Source organism: Molothrus aeneus, chromosome 7 (genome assembly GCF_037042795.1).
Source record: "Molothrus aeneus isolate 106 chromosome 7, BPBGC_Maene_1.0, whole genome shotgun sequence".
In the NCBI taxonomy this organism is placed as follows: domain Eukaryota; kingdom Metazoa; phylum Chordata; class Aves; order Passeriformes; family Icteridae; genus Molothrus; species Molothrus aeneus.
In genome coordinates this window covers 19591225-19612281 of record NC_089652.1, presented here as the reverse complement: position 1 = coordinate 19612281, position 21057 = coordinate 19591225, and the positions used below count along the sequence as shown (strand labels likewise).

The 21057-nt window shown below is 37.2% G+C and overlaps 1 protein-coding gene across 1 annotated transcript in view; it reads right to left on the bottom strand.

Annotated features, from left to right (window-relative positions):
• The window catches only part of LRP2 (LDL receptor related protein 2), a 110872-nt gene extending 92122 nt beyond the window's left edge, over window positions 1-18750 (bottom strand). The window contains exons 1-3 of the mRNA XM_066553177.1: window positions 18657-18750; window positions 3709-3816; window positions 1629-1751 (exon numbers count right to left, since the gene is read on the bottom strand). Coding sequence (XP_066409274.1) covers window positions 1629-1751; window positions 3709-3816; window positions 18657-18750 — 325 coding nt within the window. The remainder of the gene's footprint in view (window positions 1-1628; window positions 1752-3708; window positions 3817-18656) is intronic.
• Between the last annotated feature and the right edge of the window lie 2307 nt (window positions 18751-21057).

Below are 21057 nucleotides of genomic sequence, written 5' to 3'. Positions count from 1 at the left end.
CTACTGGGATACTAGTGTCATGAGGAAAAACAAGAGCATGACAGTAAAGTAAAACAAATTTCTGCATTTATGACTTCCAGAGCTGTCAGACAGTTTTCCCAAGAAAAAGTTTTAATATTTCAAGGTGAAAAATCTCCTCTAGCTTTCCCAAACACTGAGATAAAAAGTCCCTTTAGAACAACAAGGACAAATACCAGGAGATGACTCAAAAATGGCGGCAGCACAGTGCCACTGTGTAGATACTGACACTCATGATTAACTAGGACATGGTGAACAATTTACAGTGACCCAGTTCCAAGGTCAAACTCAGAGCTTTTGCTCATTTTGCATTTTGTATCTACAGATTCTTTAGTTAAAACATAACCAGCAGTTGTGCTGACTCTTCTCAGAGGAAGAGGGAAGCAAAAGGTAGTGATCTATCATTCAAAAATTTCCATCCTCAGCAAATGAAGATGGAATCAAGATACAAAAGCAAAATGCAAGTCCGTGAGCAAAATCCTTCCAAAATAAACATTTTAACTTCCCCAGGGGTTGGTGAGTAGCTCCAGAGCTGCTCAGTTCAAAGAAGTTATCAAAAAATTATACATACAATCAAAATGAAAATAAATTAATCTTATCTTCATCACTTAGAGTAAGTTCTAATACTAGAAATGGCAGAAAAAAAAAAAAACCATCCTTCAGAACACTACATTTGTTCTCTTGTCTTATGCAATAATGCAGAGAATGTAATTTGGTGCAGTAATCAGCTCAGTTCAGTGTTCACCACTTTGGCATGTACTTATAGCCCTTCAAATGCTTAGTCATGAAATTCTAAGCCAGAGTAACATATCTTATTTGTCTATCAATACTAAGAAAAGAGCAAAGCCTATGGTTGTGGCAGTTAGGCTGTTAAACTATTTTCTTGATCTAAACTGTACAGAGAACACTAAACACTTTACTTGAAAACAGGAATTCAGACCTGAATAATACACTGTTTAGCACACTTAAAGTGAAATACTAATCAGAATTATGTTCTAAGTTTAAGCTGTCCAAATGATAATGAAAGACTAGACTCCTACCAGACACCAAGACCATAGATATTTCTCCTCTCTGACTGTGAGAAAGAATGGCTCTGTTAATTCTAAATAATAATGCTACTAATAGCATTGCTAAAACTAATGCAATACTGGCCAATGTTTGCTGATTATTGATAATTCATCCAGTTTTATATACAAATATATTTCAAAGTCATCTAAAAATAATTATATTTTTTTATAGATAGTTCTGAGATGCCACTGTGAATTTTGCTAGCCAATGGATAGAGCACATACAGAAATATGTGTATTTCACCAATTTTTTAATGGTGAAAATTACTAAACTTTTTATTAAGTATAAAACTAGTATACACTTTATATTTTTTCTCTTTTTAACTAAAAGAAGCATGAGTAATTTTCAGATTTCAAGACCTGAAGATATCTTTTTAGACATATTTTCTGTATTTTATCTACTTCAGATTACTTTATTTCTATAAATACCTCAGAGAGGCTTCTGTACTTACAGAGGGCTTGTTTCTCCATATTCTCAATATACTGCCAGTAAATTACATTATTTCACAAAGCTGGTATGACACCAGAAGTTAAAATACTCACGACATTGTTGATGTTCATCTGAGCCATCTTCACAATCCTCCTCATCATCACAAACCCATGACTGTGGAATACATTCCCCATCAGTGTGACACTGAAATTGATTTCCTTCACAGGTAGGTTGCGCTAGTGTAAGCAATGAAAAAAATTGTCATTTCACAGACATCTGTGAAAGCACTTTCAAAGATAAGAATAACGTAAGGGAAAAGTAGTTCTAAGATTCAAGTGTTAATGAACAGTAACTTCCATGAAACACATGAAGCATTTAACAGATCAAAGAAAATGGACAGACCAGAGAGGTGAAAAATGGACAAGTGGACCAGCAAAAGGATGCTCAAAGGCAAAATTCAGCTTAGTAAACTCCTGCATGGACTCTTCAGCCTTATTTCCTCTCCTGGAGACACAAGCTTCTCTAGAAGGGAGACCCCAGAAAAGGCTGTTGTATAGAGTCACAGTAGCTTCCCCAGTCTCAGAGGGGGTCTGTTCAACTGCTCTCACTCCACCTCTGTTGCTTTATCCCTGTAAGAACATGATCTCCCAAAACATGATTCTTCCCTGTGAATTCATGAGGCAAAATTGAGGGTCAGATCAGAACAGGCTGAATGCTGCTGTTCCAGCTCCACTCTGTACTCTTCAAATAGACAAACAACAGGGAACCATCAAAGAGAAAGATCAAAATAAGTGTTTGAAACTGCGTCACAGCTCACTCCATCCCTAGTTAATACTCCTGGAAGAATCTCTAGTACAACACAGTCCAGTAAACAGCACTCTGGTCTTGATCATCTCCGTTCTCAGGATTATGTTTTTGCAGAAATACAAGGTCAACTTTGTGCTCATGGGATGATATGCAAGCACAACTATCAATTTAACCAAAGCACGAGGGAGAAAATTAAAGCAATTTGTAGATTTAGATTTGAAAAGTACAAAATAACATCAGTAGTAAACTAAGTAGAGGGCTGAAACTGATCACGTACTACAGACATGTACTTTGTGTATACCTTTTCCCACTTCAAGAACCAAAGAATAATCTTTTAGTATGATTTGAACCTCAGACCAGTTTTAAACAATCTTGCTAGCCACTCATGTGCCCCACTACCTATAGCACATTAATATATTGTTTTTAAAGGACAACTAACTCAAAAAAATGAAGTTTAATTTTAATTACTGCTGTGGGACAGCACCATTTTGTTTTGCCAGTTTAGCGGCATCTTCATTCAGGACTACGCAAGTTTTTTTGGACCTAAAGTGCTAAGCCACAAATCAGACTGCCTAGACATGTCAATGGCCCCCAATTATTACAGGGGTCAAGCAGCAAAAAAATAACAGGGTAAAAAGAATAGATATAAATTAGTCTCACTTCCTATCAGCTGAGGGGCAAAAATTGGCCTAATCTGTAAGTGGACTGATAATTGCACCAACCCACAAGACTCAAAGAACTAGAAAAGGTAAAATACCAGAAAGTTCCTGAAAACAGACTGTGGAGAGCAAATCTTCATTTTCACAACTTTTCCATTCAGAGAATCCATTTTCTCCATTTGAGAGAATCTTTTTGCATGGACATTACAGTCCATATGAATAAAATTGTTGTCTGTGAGCTGCTGACACAGCACAATCAACTCTAGACAATTAAGTATGACTCTACTTTGGGCACATTAGGTACAGTTAGTTGTCCAGGGTCTGAAAAATCCAAAGGTTTTGAGCACAAGTGATGCTGGTGGTAGCAAATATTCAGGATTACTACAGTAACATATATATATACATATATATATATATGTATATATATATGTTACAATAAATTACATTTCTACATCTACTTAGAACATTAGTCATAATATGAAACTGCATTATTGGACAGTCAGATTTTTTAAGAAAAGGTTAAAGTCATGTTAGAAGCTGAGCACTGCTTGATTTTCTATGCATCAAAGCCAAATGAGCTCATGGAATATGACTCAAATAGATTCTGGAGTATCTCATGACAACTCCCAATTCAATATTCACTCTTGTACCATAGGTACATTTGAGCACACTGGAATCTTCCAGTTTCTGGGATTACAAAGGAGCTGCTCTGTATGGTTTCACTTACGGCAGCCAGCTTCATCTGTGTCATCCGAGCAGTCTCTGGCCCCATCACACCTCCAGTCTGCGGGGATGCAGCGACCGTCACCGCAGCGGAACTGCCCCCGCTCACATCCTGCGCCAAAACACCGAACACGCAGCTCAGCAGGACAGGCACATAAACACACTGTGACACTCATCAAGAACTCTGGTTTATCCACAGCCTTGCAGCGTGGAGATTAAATGATAATATGAAAAATAATAGAAAAGATACTAGAAAAATATTTAAATATATATATGAGTTCTATATACCCAGTCAAACAAACAAACAAAAAAAGCAAAGAACCATCTTCAACTATTACAGAAATCTCCAACTAAACTGCTAGAAAATTCCAATAATTTTAGTGTTTGTATATTATACAAACAAAACAAAAATAGTCATAAAAAAGGAAAAAATAACCCAAACAAGTCTCAGAGTACATACACTACAGAAACATATTTAGCAGGAATGTATCAATTTTAAATTCCCAAGCAGTATAGGCTTTAAATAAAGGTGGGGCATCATTTTCCACATTATATCTAAGGGCTAAACATGCTAAACATTAGTGCTCTCCCTAGTGTCTGAGGATTTAAAAACATACAACAATAATCCCCCTAGCTCATGTGAAAATCATGTTTCAGTGGTAATTGCTTGAAAATATAGAAAGATTTCAGTTTTGGTTTGCTTTTTAATAATGCCCTCATACTTAAAATATTTCCTCTGAAGTACAGGAAAGCATGTCTTGAGTCAAGATTTGAATAGCAAATAATTATTTAAAAAATTAAGCTTTCAGACATTTATGGCTGATCAAAAGCTATCCTGCTGTCATTCTCTCCTGCTTGATCTACTAAGGATTAAGAGCTGATAAAGAAGCATTCATTCCCAGGTGTAAATGCAGCTGGATCAGGCCTTTATTAGAGTCAACTAATGAAATCTCCAGTCTGTAGGAAAGAGAAAAGGCACTGTTTATGGCCTTTCGTTGTGACTACAGCCTCATAAAAAGGGAGTGAACAGTTTTATAGATCCTCAAAACAACAAGCTACAACATAATTAGGTTCAACAGAGCTCTGTTTCATGTTAATCTGTTGTCAGCACCTCAGAGTGGGGAACACTGAAAAAACCTGAAGTAGTAGCAAGATCCAAATCTGAAAAAAAAATCCCATTTCCTGATTAAGTTAATAACCAGATAATAAAATCACATCTTTCAATTCTTCTGAGTGATCTGTCCAGAGAAGATAACCTCAGTATACATAAAGCACAACCACCTATTTTCTGAATTCATGATGACATAAATAACACGCTACCTAACTTTCATGTAAAACCAGGCATATCAACGCTGTCACATAAACACAGTTAAGTGATGTATTCCTCAGGGATATAGGCAAGCTGCTTTATGCAAGGAATGTTCAAATCTGATTGTCTGTTAGTGACACCCTGATTTATAATGTATCCTGCAAATGGTCAAAAATTTCACTTGGATAAATGGTGGTACGGAGTGGTACAGGAGTATGTTCACCCAAATACCTTCTATAGACTAATGCATGATGGTGGTTGGTGGTGCAGGTCTGGGGTTGGTGGTGCAGGTCTCTTATCAACTACCTTTAAAACACAACAACCTCCCTTGCAAAAATGCCCTGAAGGAATGTACAAGTTCACTCTGGAATCCCAGGCCCTCTCCCTGAATTTTGCCCTACAAAGCAACATTTTCATATGAGATTAGCAGTTAAAGCTCTAAAAACACAACATATAACCCACCTTTTATCAATTGCAATTACTATGCAAAACAAATACCAAATCTTCTCATATATTTAGTCTATTATGGCCATTTATAGTCACTTACTTAAAAAGGAAGTTACAATATAGAATCAAATCTGCATCCCCAATAGGATTTTTAATGAAACATGCTTATAAACAAGCAATATGAGCTACTTGCATATTATTTCTAAATAATCACTAGCTAAAACAAAATTAAGTGCTATGTACAACAATAATTTATTCTGCCTATCTTGTATTAAGTTCTTATAGTTAAACATACCCTTATAGTGACTAAAATGAGGTGATAACACTGATAAACCTTTTTAAAAGCAGTATAAACACAGCAGTCTTTGTACAGTACCAGAAACGGTAACTGAATGTTAACAGAAAACCTGCAAGTCACACAGTTCTGTTACTCTCTATAATACTTCTCAGAATTACAATTTAAGATGCTCACACCTCTACACAGTAAGCACCATATCCATGTTTATTTATACAATTCTTCATCAGACCTGTTACAATTCAGTTAATTATGGCATTAAGCTTTACATTGTTATCTGCTGTGCTTACTTATAACTGAAGGCAAAGAGCTCTGAAACACCTACAAATGTGTTATGAAAGACTAATACTTCAATTGTCACTGTTTTATATTATCTTTAGAACAAAGAAAATTACCTAGCAGATAATTATGTAAATTCATTGTAAAAAAACAATCTTTGAAAATCAGTAATGTGAAAGAAGTAAAAGTGATCTGCAGTATTGAGGGCACTTCTCACAGAGGTTCTAAAAAGCTTGTGTTTCATCAGTGAGCAAAAACAATTCTAACTGTGATAAAGGAGAAAGTAATCAGGGGAAAAATACATGATTACAAAGTTACTGCTAGAAATACCCAGGAGAAAGAACCAGAATGAAAGAAAAATAACCATGTCAGTAATAACCAGATTTGGTATATTCTATGCAATGTGAGCCTGCAGCACCCGGGTTTCAGCAAGAGCAGGGACTGTCAGAAAAAAAAGGGTATTCACTTGTTTATTGATATTATTTGAAGCTTCAAGTCACTGAAGAATTAGTAATCAGTAGTTTTATGGAAGGTTTTCCTTTCAATAAATTTTTGTGGTTTTTTAAAATGGTAAGGTAGCTCATTAATGAGTCAGATATTACAAAAAATTATACCAATGAACTAATTTCCATAGAAATTCAGATTTACTCTGACAAATGCTGATAGGAAGAAAATAACCACTGAGTTTAAAAATGAGCAATAACATAATCAGTATTCATTTTCATGTTTAAAATTTGCTAATAGAACAGAACTTGGGTGACTTTTGAAAGTTCAAGTTCCAGAAATTATTGAATTTTTGGTGTTGCTCTACTACTACTATAATTCAGTTTCAGTTTTCTGACTATGATTAAAGCACTACTAAAATATTGGCTAAAAAATGCACAGCAGATCTTAGGAATCACATCAGAACATATATACATAAAGAAGAATCTCTTGGCATTAACAAAAATAATTTTGAAAGGAAAAATTGGTTTCAAATGCTCAATATTAAGGAAAACACCAAAGAAATAACAAATATATGAGAGTGGCTTTAATATAAGCCAGTCTAATACTGAAATTGCAAAGCAAAGATCAGAAGCATTACTGGAAAAATGTAGATCAAAGTACTGTTTCTAAACTTCTTATTATACTTACTATCTCGGTTCTTTATGCTAAATTGGTCACTGGAATTTATATTGTTCTCTGTGTCTGGGATTCTCTTGTAAGAGACTCTCAGTGGATGTTTCAGATTCAGAATTTGCCCAGATAAAACAAGAAGGCTTATGTTACTAGCTCTGGGAAAGCTACTGGCAGAAAGGTTTTGTCAGGTAGTCATTTTCACTGGAATAGAACAACATACTAGTGATTTTATCAGACAAAAGATTGAGCTAATTACTAACTAAACACTTTTAATTTATTAAAAATAAGTGCATCTTCTACCACTATTCACCTTATTTTTCTGCAACAATTGTTGCCTGCATACAAATGAAATACCCTATGGTAAACCACTGCCAAAGACAAACCCCTCTGCCATAGGGGATCGTTCTCAACATTCCCACCACTAATGAATGTTACTCCATTATCACATTAAGTCACAGGGGATTCCAGCAGAAGAGAGAGAAGTTAATAGCGTCACACATTTCACAGTGCAATGCTTTAACCCATAGGGCCACAGTCTTCAACAGGAAGGCAGTCCACTACACACTCTCAACCTCCACTGGGCTTCATTTCACGTAGAAATATTTTGTTTCAGAATTAAAGCTAAAATTCAATCCTTTTGTATTAAAACCAGAATGCTATGTTTGGCTTATAATAGAACCAAAACAGCCTTACTCTTCACCCCTCTGTGTTACTTTTGACTCCTTGCAGTACCTCCCTGAACAGTTCTAGTCTTGTGTATTATTTGCATATATTTTCTACCTGCCTATTTAACCTTGAAGTCCCTCACACTTTTGACTTGGACTACACATCTTCTGAATTACATTTGTCATCCACACATTAAGGACCATGACTGTTCATTCTGACTACACAGAATAGGCAAAACCCCTCATTTGTTCTTCCTTCCTTTTGCTCACAATGCCTTTGAGAACTGCTAAAACTTCTTTAGCAGTTAAGTGTGAATGAAGAATTTAAAGTAATGAGGAATGCATTAAGCCCAGGGTAGATTGTACCACTCTCAAACTGTCCACTCAGAAATCAAACTTACACTGCTGCAATTACTTTACACTTCAGGAATCAACACTCTCAACAGATTTATTTGCATCTAAAAGAGTCATGTTCTTCCAGGCAATATTTTTTCAACTGAGCACTTCACATTTGTAATACATCTTCAGATTTTCAACAAATAAATGCAAACAGACTGTGCATTACAAACCTCTTCAACACAAAATTTACAAATAGGAAAATAAGTGACAAGCTCTTCTTTTCTCCCTTTCTGGCTTCAAAAAAAGGGTGTTCTCTTTTCCATTTGGCCCCCAAACAGAGCAGCCTTCTATAGGGGCCTTGGAGGTAAAAGAATCCTGAAGAATCACCTTCCATACACTTTGATGTCAGACTTTTGCCTAGCTTAATTACATGTCAAACAGCCTGAGGTTTTGGAATGCTTAAGGAGGGAAGGCTGAAATTGTGGAAATTCTATTCCTCCTCACTAATGTAGAAAGAAGCAAAATTCAAATTTTAGGAAAAACTTTAGCTTATTTTCAAATAATGCCCTATGATACTAAAAAGCAGTATTCTGTTAGCAATTATAATCAGAGAATGAACAAATATTATTTAATAGATAAGAAAAATAGAGTCTGATGAAATTATGTCAACTTTCATATATCTCAACATGACATTTAACCTTCAGTCTTTCTACACTCTTTAAACTTCACTACATTTAATACAAACTATTCAGATTTTTAAAAAAAACAACACAGACCACACAAACACTTCTAGGTATTACACAAAATAGTAAAAGGTTTATCTGCAGTTTTCAAGCCCTTGCAACACAAAATGTATTTTGTACCTACGTATCTCTAAATTAAATTAAAGAATTTTTACTGGCAATAGCAACAAAAAGACAGTACAAATGTGCATCTGCACCCACTTCACATGACTGCAAGATCTTTATAGACAGATTGATAGGCAGACAGAGGAGTAGTCAAGGGACGATCTGAGGCAGAAAAGCTGAAGTGCCAGATATACAGCAATGCATTGTTAAAAGGGAAGTGTAGGATTTCTTTTACTGAATTATCATCCAATTACATATAACAAGATTATTATTAGTAAAATAGCATCTACAGACACAGCAGCTGATCAAGAACTCTCTGTGCCTTGCACTGTACAATCAAGGGCCATGCCCTGGATAGTTTGCACACAAAGACAGGAGGCTCTTGAGCTCCCGGGGTGTGCCAATGGCAAGAGGCCAAGTGGGCCTGTTCTTCCTTTCACCAACACAGATTCATATTTTATTTTTAATCTGTCAGCACTCAAAAAAAGTCACAATACATGAGAGGCACACTCTGTTTTGCTGGTATGTTTATTAGACAGTACAAGAAACAAGGCACACGTCAGATTGTTTGGGGGTGGGAGGCAGGGGGCAGTGGTGGAAATGAAAAAGGACTGAACTTGAAGCAGAAGATCTGGTTCTTCACCAGTACTAGCTTGATTTATTTTTGAGTAAACGACATTCTGTGTTCAGCACAATGACATCAGTATTCTGATACACATAGGTATCAGAAACTGTAATAAACAAGTTCTACTCTTACAGGTAAGATCCAATACCTACATTTGAAATTTTTACTCACCGATTTTTTATTTTTAAAAGCACTTTAAAATTCGAGACCAAAAGTGAAAATATTGTCTTTCATTATGGACTTAGAAATACCATGTTTCCCTGCAGCATCAGCATATTTTTATGGTTTGCCTTTACTTGCCAAGCAGGAATAAAGCCCAGCAAAATCTACATTATATTCTGTGCTTTGTGTCTGCATATTCTTGCACATACAGATATTTGTCAGCTAAAGCAATTGTTATGACTAAAGCATCAAATATCATTTTATTAATGCTCACATGCAAAATCTTTTATAAAAATACTTAAAATCATTGTATTCAATGTTAAACTATTTGTTTTCAGTTAATACAGTTATAAAAGGGCTATAGATTAATTTCTACTAATGCCCCAACATAAATCCAAGAATTAAAGAAATTCAGGATTTTAATCTACTGAAACTAAGCAGGAAAGCTTTCCTGCAAAGAAAAAAGGGTTTAGGTCTCCTGCAGACAACAAGTTCAAACGAATGACACTGTAAATGCTTCCTAGCAACATTAAAGATATTCATAATCCTCATCTCCTCTACCTTTCAGTTTTATTAATTGAAAAAGCAGCAAACAGACTAATAAAAATGGAAATTGTTTATTAATTTGTTCTTAACAAATCCATTCAATTTATTTTTTTTCAATTTTAAGCCTGAACCAATAAAGAGAACAAGCTCTCTTTTTTTTTTTTAATATACCACATATGGACCTCCTAGGAAAAAAAAAAATCAGTTTTAATTTTTTTTTCTTAAGGCTCTGGTATTCAGAACAAAACAACAATGGTTTCTACATTACCACTTTCAAAAAAATTATTCTGGGAAAAGTTAAAAACAATTAAGATATTCAGTTTTTCAAAGTTATTCACATTGATCCTAAATGTAAAAAACCTAACCTTATAAATTTAAAACCATGACAGTTTATTTATCATACATGCTTACAAAAAGTACATATCCATACTATGTATCTTTTCTATCACACAGTACTACAAAAAAAAATTACATTACTTTATAATCTTGTTTCAACTCACTTTTTTAAAGCAACAAATAAACTTTTATTATCTTTTTAGTCCTATATCAAGGCAGGAATAAGAAATAATCCTTTTAAGCAAGGAGTAATTCTCATAGACAGGAGGTGATACTCCTTTCTACTGATAAAGCAAATATTCTTTATATTGAACAGACCAGGTTCCTTCTTTCATTTAAGTCATTGACAAATTTCTTGTACTTCAGTGGTAACTGAGGGTAAGCCACTAATTTTTTCTTGGACACCTTCCTTAATCTAAACTGCATATAAAATACTTTCCAAGAGGACACTAACAAAAACTATTTGTACTCCTTAGAGATTTTAGTAAAATTATTATCTCCATGGCCAAATTCAAGAGAACCAGTACTTGCAGTGCTGCTGACAGATTAGTCTTCTGAATATAAAAATGTTTCAGATGTTACATGTGAAGAACGCGTTCTGCCTTCAACTGGAAAACCCCACCCAGTTGTCTTGACATGAGGCATCTTAATCCACATAAACCAGTTGTAACTGTGTTAGCTGGGGAAGGGAAGCAAGACTGTGCATCTCTAGGGAAGCATACACATCCCAGCTCTCCTAAATCTTAGTAGCTTCTTTTTCATGAATGGCACATTAAGTAGGCAAAAATCTGTTCTAATTGACCATATGACATAAAGAGGAAGAAGAACATGCAAACACCGTAGAAATAAAGACAGCCTCAGTTACTCACAGAAGGAAGCATCCCAAGCATTTTCATAAGAATGAACCTTGCTAATGGCCCCAAGGCTGCTGCAGAATAACAATTGGGTAACAAAAGGTGGGGGGGAATATGACCAAAAGAGGAAAATCCTCAAGACTAGGAAGTATTTACAACTACACAGTGTGTGGAAAGTGAGGGGGAAAAAAAGTGCTTAAACAACTTAGAGAGAACATGTACCATATATATATCAGTGAGAAGCTTTTATCATTTTGAAATCCTGAACAATTTTTAAAATAAGTTTACCAACCCGTGTGCTGTTTTTTCTCAAAATCAGACCCCATGATGAGATGATGACCTGCATTCAATTCTGTCATGCTCTCCTGAAAGGTGATGAGTCATTGTAGCACTAGGAACTGGCCTCAGTAAGAGCCTTCCTGCACAGCTCATGACAGTGAAATTGTTTCATTTTTGTATTTCTTTTCTGCATTGCTGCTAGAATGAAAATGGCTATGCAACATATAATATTTTGCCAAATTATAAACCTTACTGTAATTTTATATTACAAGTTATTAAATGAAAAATGAAACCTGCCATGCAAAAAATAAGCCACTTTCCTTTACAGATATAAACACGGTGAGCACATAAAATGAAAGCTATTTCTCTCTTCCCACCACAGAACACATATCCACAACAAATTCTTTAGCATCATACCAGTATGACTCTAGATCAAAAAAAAAAAAAAAAAAGACAATTTAAACTGTGTCCCAAAGCTTCACAGGGCACTAGTCATTTTGCAAAAAATTCAAAAATTGGAACAGTTACTCATTGCAAACTAAACATGTGGGATCATTGTCAGAAAAGCAGAACTGACGTGTCAGTACAGAATAGACAGACCACATGCTACAAGCATCTAGTGGGCCTAGATAGACATTCTAATGCTGCTTACTACTGCCCATGACTTTGGGAACTGCATCTATTCCTTTGGATGCACTGACACATCCCATTTCTCCCTTATTCAGTAGTGACTCTGTTTCAGTTAGCAGCTAATGGCTGGTCAATCCTTACCAAGGTTCCCAAAAAGGAAATTCCATATGGCAAAGCAGGCCAGAGTAAATGATGGATCATAGAATCATAGAGGGGTTTGGGCTCAAAGGGACCTTAAAGATCATCTAATTCCACACCTGCTGCCAGGATCACCTGAACTGAAACAACAACGTTGACTGATGTGCTCACACAAAATGCACATTAATGAAAATGAACAATAAGAATTAAATAATCCTTTGGCTGTTTTGTTTCTAAGTGTAGCATATTTTTTCTAGTTTTTGGTTTAAAAAATAATTTAATAAATCCTTTTACACAAATAGCAATATTAATGAGTGTGTCATATTAAAAAGATAGTCCTTGAATTCATCAGAATAAGATAAATACAAGAATTATCATCCTCTCCTGAAACATTACTCTTCCTCTCAATCCCAATGGAAGCATTTTACCTATAATTTCCATAAGCATCCAAAATCTATAACTCTCAGATTTACTCACCCATTTTGACTTTTAAGGATGCTTGACTCTGCTGTGACTTCCCTTCATTAGTGGCTGCTGGGACACTATATTATATAGTTCTTATTTTAAATAATTTATAAATTATTATTAAGACATAATAATTAATAAATTAATATTTTAAATCATTATTTAAATTACATTAGCTAACTACTCTAAGCAGCATTCCAGACATAGAGGTTAATAGTAGGGAAGAACTTCTCTAGCTGGTATAGCTGAATAAGCCCTACACTTGCAACATGCTCGGAAACACAAAAGCATACATATATTGCACCCTATGTCCTTACAACAAAGGCATACACTGTCTCCCTGTAGTTATCTCAGTGGTAACACACAACATACAAATCACATTGCTCAGAGGACTGCAGGCACTTGCCTACAGGTCTGCAAACTTTAACTTGGAATCCCCTCCTCATAGCAATCTTTCGGCCAGTCTTTCACAATGTCTGCTAGGAGAAGATTCCAACCATGCCTGTTATATTGCTTTCCAGAGAGTCAGTATCTCCACACAGCCTGTTTAAAGACAAGAATTTTCTTTTAACAGAAGATAAAAACCATTACCTAGATTTTAAATACATCAGTAAATGTATCAGTTCCTGGGCTATCTTGTGGACTACGCCTTTTTTTTTTTTTAAGAGATGCCACAGAACACAACTAAAGCCCCAGCCTTCTTGGTCCAAAAAGCGTGACCCAGCAATTCCCATTAAAGGGAGTCCCAATTCCCCATTCTCTGACTTGACTCAGCAGGATGTAGTATCATGACCTGGCTGTGCAGGAAAATAATTGGGCAGACATGCTGCTGCTGTAAACAGTGCCCTTTTGCTGAAGATCTGGCTTTTTGATTGTAAAACAAAGGCAACTTATTAATGTTAAAACTATAAAATAGAACAGGTCATGGAAACAGAACCATTTCAGTCAACTTTTATATGTTGTTTCATTAATCCAAAACAAAACTTCTAACAGCGCTCCTTTGATCTCTAATCCACTTTTAGCATTGCAAAACAAAGAAAACATTAAAACCCCTGAAACCAACAGTCAAAGCTTAAGGAATACACTAAAGGCTATCCATTTGATTTAACAGTTCTATGCTTACTCATTAAACATATTTTTTTCAACTGTTCTGTAAGTGTACTAAGTCAAGGGAGAAAAAAATTGTTAACAAAAATTAACACTATCATAATGAAATGGACTTCAAAATGCACCTCAAACAATGAAGAGCTATTTAAAGAGATGTTTACTCTTCACTGAATCATATTTTCTGTCTTAGATCAGTACAACTCGGCAATTTCTTTGAAATTAAAGGAATCGCACCGCATTGACTCAGAAGAAACCTTGTTATTTTTTCATCTAGAAACAGCGCAAGGTAATTTTAAGAACATTATTATAATTATCAAGTTATATAAATAAGAACTTTAGTAATTTTAAAAACAGCTCTTATCTGCCACATTCAGTGTAAGTTATTAAAAAGAAACTGACAAATTATTATTATCATCATCACTAATTAATCAAAGTGGAATAAAAACATCCACTTCTCTTTAAATAGAAGTCAACCTGTAGATTCTTAATTAGAAGGGACCTTTAATGTTTTTCAACAATGACAGCTTCTAGAAAGTGTAAGTTCCTTTGAAACATCCAAAGGATTATATGGTTCCAGTGTCTTTTAAGTAGAGTTCTGAAAGAGAAGATACAACTCCTGCTTAAAAAAGTGATAGAACAGTGACTCAAGTTATATATTTGTCTATCTGAAAAGTTATCACAACCACTCAGATCTAAAAATAACTATTGTAGAAGACTGAATGGATTCAATAACATAGATAAAATAAATTACATCTGCAATGTGCCTGCTTACTGCTCAACTAAAAAGAAGAGTATTCTTATTTAGAAGAACCTCCAGGTTTAGTGTTAAAGTATGAGAAGTTAAAAGTGCAAGAAGTGCATGGAGGGGAAAAGCCCCAAACAGTACAAGTGATTTCATGTCAACCCAGGAAGCCCAAAAGGAAAAGAATTAAAAGGCTGTAATGAAATTGCAGTCTACCTTTACCCCGAATGAATCTTTGCTATTTCCTGCAAAACACATGGCAAGTAAATCTGGATTAAAGTAGGATTTCATTGCTCAAATTTCCAATCAGCTCAATTTATGAAAGAAGGTTTTGGTTTGTCTTACAGGGAAATAGAAGCATCGCACACATCACACATTTATCTTACTTGAAATCTCCTTGGATTCTCTGTCTCTGTTTGTCTTCACTCCTGTAGCTTAATTATTTACTGTAATTCTAGCATTTGGCATAGAACCTAAATCTAACCAGGTGTCATCCAATTACTGCTTTCAATATTTAACTAAAATTCTGGGATTTGACCTATTCTTTGTTTTAGCTGATTACTTTGCAAATACCTGATATGCTTTACTGAACAGAATACAGAAAAAGAGTGAATTATTAAGAAAATTCAAGAGATGTACTAGAAGTGGGCTATTCATTAAAAAGAACAAAGAAAAAAACCCCAAAACCCCTGCTAGTGCACAGAAAAGGTCATTAAAATGTGAGAAGATGATAACGTGTTTCACTGACAGATACTTGCAAATTGTCAGGCCCCATGAAGTAAACCAGTTTAGAAGCCAGGTAGATGGACACGCACTGCAATTTGCGCTCTTCATTTTGTGTCAGTACATCTCCCAGAGAAACCAAGAAAATTGTCCTAGTGCAGCATTATCACCACTGAATGTACAAAACCCAGTAAATTGTATATGTCAGGATTGCATCAGTACATTTCTATTTCTTGCCATCCTTTTTTCCTTCCCATTACTTCCAAATCCGCAGTCCCCAGTCACAAGTCTCCAAACTCTAGGTCTTGGCAGGGGTGGGATCTTACAGACAGGCTTCTCTCATTTAAAAGTGTGCAGTGCTGTACAAGGAGGTACGAACAGTGACTCTGACCTGTCGCCTGTAGCAATGTCACTGTACATCATCCTACAGACAAATTAAATAGTTTTGAGTGAAGACAATGTCTAAAAAGCACTGGATTATTAATTTGGAGATTGAACTATTACAATGCCTTCTGGAAAATATGTTTCTCCATGACTTCCAGAAAGAACTGCTGTTCCAATTCTCTACTTGGTCTTACCATACCTATTTCTTAATGGCCTGTCACACTTCATGCAAATGTTCATTGTGATTTCTGATGTATCTTATCATACCATACGCATTTATTCTCAGAATAGCCCACATTCTCAGCCTAATAGAGACCTCATAATGGTAACAAATTTTAGTCATACTTGCCTGGGATGCATCAAGCTGATCATTTATCACTGCAGAGGTGCAGGATACAAACCAAATTTAGTGCACTAACATCCATCCATTGTCTCTAGTTTATGGCTGAGTGTGAAGCACTTTGATATTTCTCAAAACAAACACCAGTAATAGTCCCGTGATGCTCCTGCTTGACACTACCTTCACTTAACTACTTTTTAGATTCCAGTTACACTTTTTTCTGGCAACAATTATTCCACAGACAACAAGACCTATTAAGGTTGGAGAAACAGGCCCTGTACTGCTGGCAATTACAAAACACAGCATTTTTATTCTGTTTATGAGCACTATGGTTACTCTCAGTAAAACCAGAATTAGGTAAATCGAGGAAGAGTATCATTTGAGCAAGTCCTTAGGTGAAAGGAATGTTCTAGATGTTCTAGAAACATCCATCCTATATTGGGAACACTAAGATATTGCCAACAAAAATCTCAATAGACATCAGTGAAGTGCCTTTGGAAATATCGAGGATTAGGCAAGATAACGGATTTTCACCATATTCCTTCAAAGGCTTGGGATTGCTTTCATGGTTCTCCAAATTTTCTATTGGAAATAAGAGTCTGACATGATCTCAACAGACAAGGAACTGTAACTTAAGGTTACCAAATATTTCATTATCATAATCACAGTGCAGACAGAATTGCTATCCAGGTATTTTGCTACTATCAGTCAGCCATTACTAAAATTATACTGTTTGTTTTCCACAGTTATTCTACTGTGGAAGCAGGGGGGAGGGGAGAATGGGAGAAAGAACACCATAAAAGTAAAAAAATTTTTGTACTTCTACGACTTATGGATACTAGTTCAAAGCCTCTCTCTGCTTGTTCTGTCATGTCTTTTTATCAGGTACGTTCTGGACAATCAAGCAGCTGTAGAACAAAAAAAAAAATTTCGATCTGTGCTGCAGGTTCCATTTTATCCAATGTAAAATAATAATGCATAGGATTAATTCTGCCCAGTGTGACCTCCTTGGCTGGAGTTTTTGCAGGTCTCCAGCACATTAGCTATCTCTTATTTCCCTGTTCATAAGAGGGAGCTGCTAGCAGCAGTTGCTGTATAATTACTTAGTTGATTCTGTCTAAGGAGCTTAAACTAAGAGTTGAGCAAAGAAAGCAGATTAACAATTTGAACACACACGTAACCCACAGAAGCAGCAGAACTGCAGGTCACTATGCGGGGCAGAGAAAATGCACTTTAGCCACTCTTGTTCCAACAAGACAGGCTTGCTTTTCAATGCAAGGCAATTAAACAGCGCGAAGAAGGGGAAGGCAGGAAGATGGGCTGCAGTCATAGCCGGAGGGAGCACTTGGGCACACGGCTACTCCATCCCTAGCAGCCAGATTAGCACCGGAGGAGCGGCACTCAGCCTGCTCTGCCAGTCACATGCTCCTCCATGTCGCCTAGCAACAGTAAAGCCCAGAGAAAAAGTTCTCCCTCTCTCAACTTCAAATCTGCGTCTGAGACCGACTGAGGGGAGCTTATTGTGCTCCAGACTAAGCATCTGTTTCTTTCTTATAGCCTTCTGTAAATGACCGCATATACCACACGTAGGCAAGCATGTCCATGCAGAACCCCCTTCCCCCCAGCCCAACCTGTCTACGTGCAAGTGCTGCAGCCTGTGCACTCCTCACCAAAAACAACTCCAGGTACAATTTTAGTGGTCACCGAACACGCTCTTGGAATGCAGGTGAACTCTGCTCTGCAAAACCACCCATATTTCAGTAGCAAGAAAGGCACAAAGATCACAAGGAAAAATGCAGAAAGTCTGGGGTGATTTTTTTCTTTTTCTTTTTTGGCCTTGTTCACAGCCAGTAATCAGCACTCACAGAAAAACCTGCCTGATTGAATTTCCACAAAACCATGAGTTTAGACCGTGGAGTTGCAATGTCTGACAGGTCCCTCAAAATTTAGCCACATTTGTGCGTTGCTGTCTTACACAACTAGGAAAATTTTTTAAAAGTTTGTACAAACCAGAAAAACAATCAAAGGAAGCATCCTAGGATAATTTAAAACCAAGATGAAGTGAAGCTAAAGAATCGGTGGTGTTTGCAGTGCTTTTAAGGCGCTACTTACTTTTCCACAACAGAAACCGACTCCATCAAGTGACTCCTGGAAAGAGCCAGCTGTCTCCCCTAGCTATTAGAAAGAACTCCTTGAATCAGCGCCCGTTAACCCTCTACTTTCAGACACTTTGGGCTTTTTCTAATAAAAGTCCCTGGAGTAGGGATATGCTCCTTGCCGTGCAATTCCCATTCCGGAGAGGCTGGAGCACAGTGCTTACCTTGGCAACTGCCCTGCATCATGCATGCAGTGAATAATATGAGCAGTTTGCAAGCAGCTGCTGCTCTTCCATCCATCCGATGGTGAGGTCCCATCTGGGCTGGGATGCTCCAGCTTCCTCAGAAGCTGGCTCCTGGACTCCGGGGTGCTGATCTGCACAGCAGCAGCACAAGGAGCTTGGTGTCTTTTTCTTATCCTGCTAGTTGCAGAAGAAAGGCGTGTTCGCCTGTTGAGACATCGCGTTTTCTATAAACTCCCACCCTCCAGACATTGCATAAAGCTCTTTATACCCGGCGGCCCCGGAACCAGCATGAGGGAATCAGGCACTGCTCCAGGCCCTGCAGCCACAGGCTGCCTCTGCCCCTCCTTCCACACTTTGCAGGATAGCCGAGATGCTTCCAAGACCCTGCACTTTGCTGACTTCGTATCAGAGTCCATTGGGGCTGTATTTAATGTGCTTATCTGTTTGGAGTAGTTCTGGGAATTGCAGGTGGCAAGTGAAGTATGTCACGGTTTTAGTGTCCCAAAGGCACACTCCAAATAAGAAAAAGTATTTTTGATAACTCTGAAAAAAATCCAACATATACTCACCAATGCAGAGGTAAACCTTAGAACTTAGTAGTCCTCACAGAAATACTATGAAAGGAAAATGTAGGGATGAAACTTACTTTTGCACTTTCTTAGCAGATAAAATCAGTTTGGTAAAGTGCTTTGGCTGTGAATTCTCAATATATCAGCTGGAGACATGCTCCTTTAGTTCTAACTCTACAACAGTGTGTGCAATACACAAAGAAATATCTCCTTGTGTTTTACTGCTGCCATTTCAGGAACCATATATCCACTAACAAGGGAAGAGCAGTATGTAGGATCACAGGGAAAAGATAAAGACTAACTTCAGGCTGGGATGCAGCCTTGGTAAAAAGGACAAACATTTTGGAGGCTTTGCTTGCAGGATCAGAAGCATCATATATAAAATGATAAATCTTTTTTTTTAATATTAGTCAAAAATAGTCTTTCATGTAGGAAATTTAGTTATGTCAAGCTGTATTTTCACACATACACATGCATGTCAACAGTGACTACTGTGCATACATATCATGGGAGAAAGATAGGTCTATTTGTCTTCCAAGATGCTCTGTCAGATTAATTTTAATGACACCACCTTTATAAACACCACCTATCTTTTGCATTACCATCATGCCATACTCATTATACTGCAATGGCTGTTTTCTGATGCTGCAAAAGAACTTAAGCAATACTTCAAACCTTAACTCTTCTTCTTTTTGCCATGGATTGCAAGTTCAATAAAGGGGTAGAGGTGCCTCTATTGTTCCTGCAGAAGTTGCACGGGAACATGTTGCTGCTTATTAGCAGACTGTGATTTCTCTCCAGGTCCTGGAGGACGCTAATCCCTCTAAACCTTTTCGTAAAGGCTTTCTATCTATCAAGATAGTAAAGAGGGGGGGTGGGGAGAGAAGATGTGGAGCATAGGCTTTTGCAAGGTTGTGATTTATGCAGGTTCAGGGCTGTTTGGTGTAGTGGTACGACACAGCACCGGGGTCAAGCCACAAGAAACACTGGGGGCAGATCAGAATATTCAATTAGCTTCCTGGCACCTCTGAATCACAAAGAGAGGATAAGATCTCTCCATCACAAGATCCAGAGCAGCCGGGGGAGGGGGAAACATGCCCTCTTCAAATCTCCCTCCTCCCTCCCACCCTCTCTCCTTTCACTGTAGGGGAATAGTGCCTGAAACATTCCTTTCTGCACGGAAGGTCTTTTCCTATTGTTGTTTTCTTTGTGTTTCAGTGTTGCCAACTTACTGGAATTCTTGTCGTGGTTTCACAGCAAGGCTCAGGCTGACCAAACGGAACCAGCTGCGTTTGTGTATGGGGCCGCTGCTGCTTTAATCTCCCAGCAAGGCCGATGGGGAGGGAACTAAGGGATCCTCGGAGGGAAGCAAGCAGATCTGCTCTCTACAGATGGGTGCTTGCAAAGCCATCACAGACTGACCGTACTTAATTAGAAGAGGAATTGTTTAAAGCGGTTCACACCCCAGCAACACGCAGAGAGGGCAAACAGTGCTTGGGAGCTGCACCCCCAGGCTGGGAGCTATGTGTATTATTCTGTCACTGTATGCTTGAAGTGACCTGGATGCAAGCTTTGGGAGGCACCCACCTGTTTCACTCCCTCAGAGCTGGCAGCCAGAAGTGCTCCAACCCCATTCACCATCACCATTTCTACATATCTGTATTTGCCATAGGTGAGAGGCTAGAAGGAGTCTCCAACAGGAATGGTGGCGATGCTGTTGACAGTGAGCTGAGATGGTGGATCATGCCCTTCCCAGCCGTTATTCTTTGCACTCACAAGACAGAATTTTCATTTAGAGACATATAAACTGC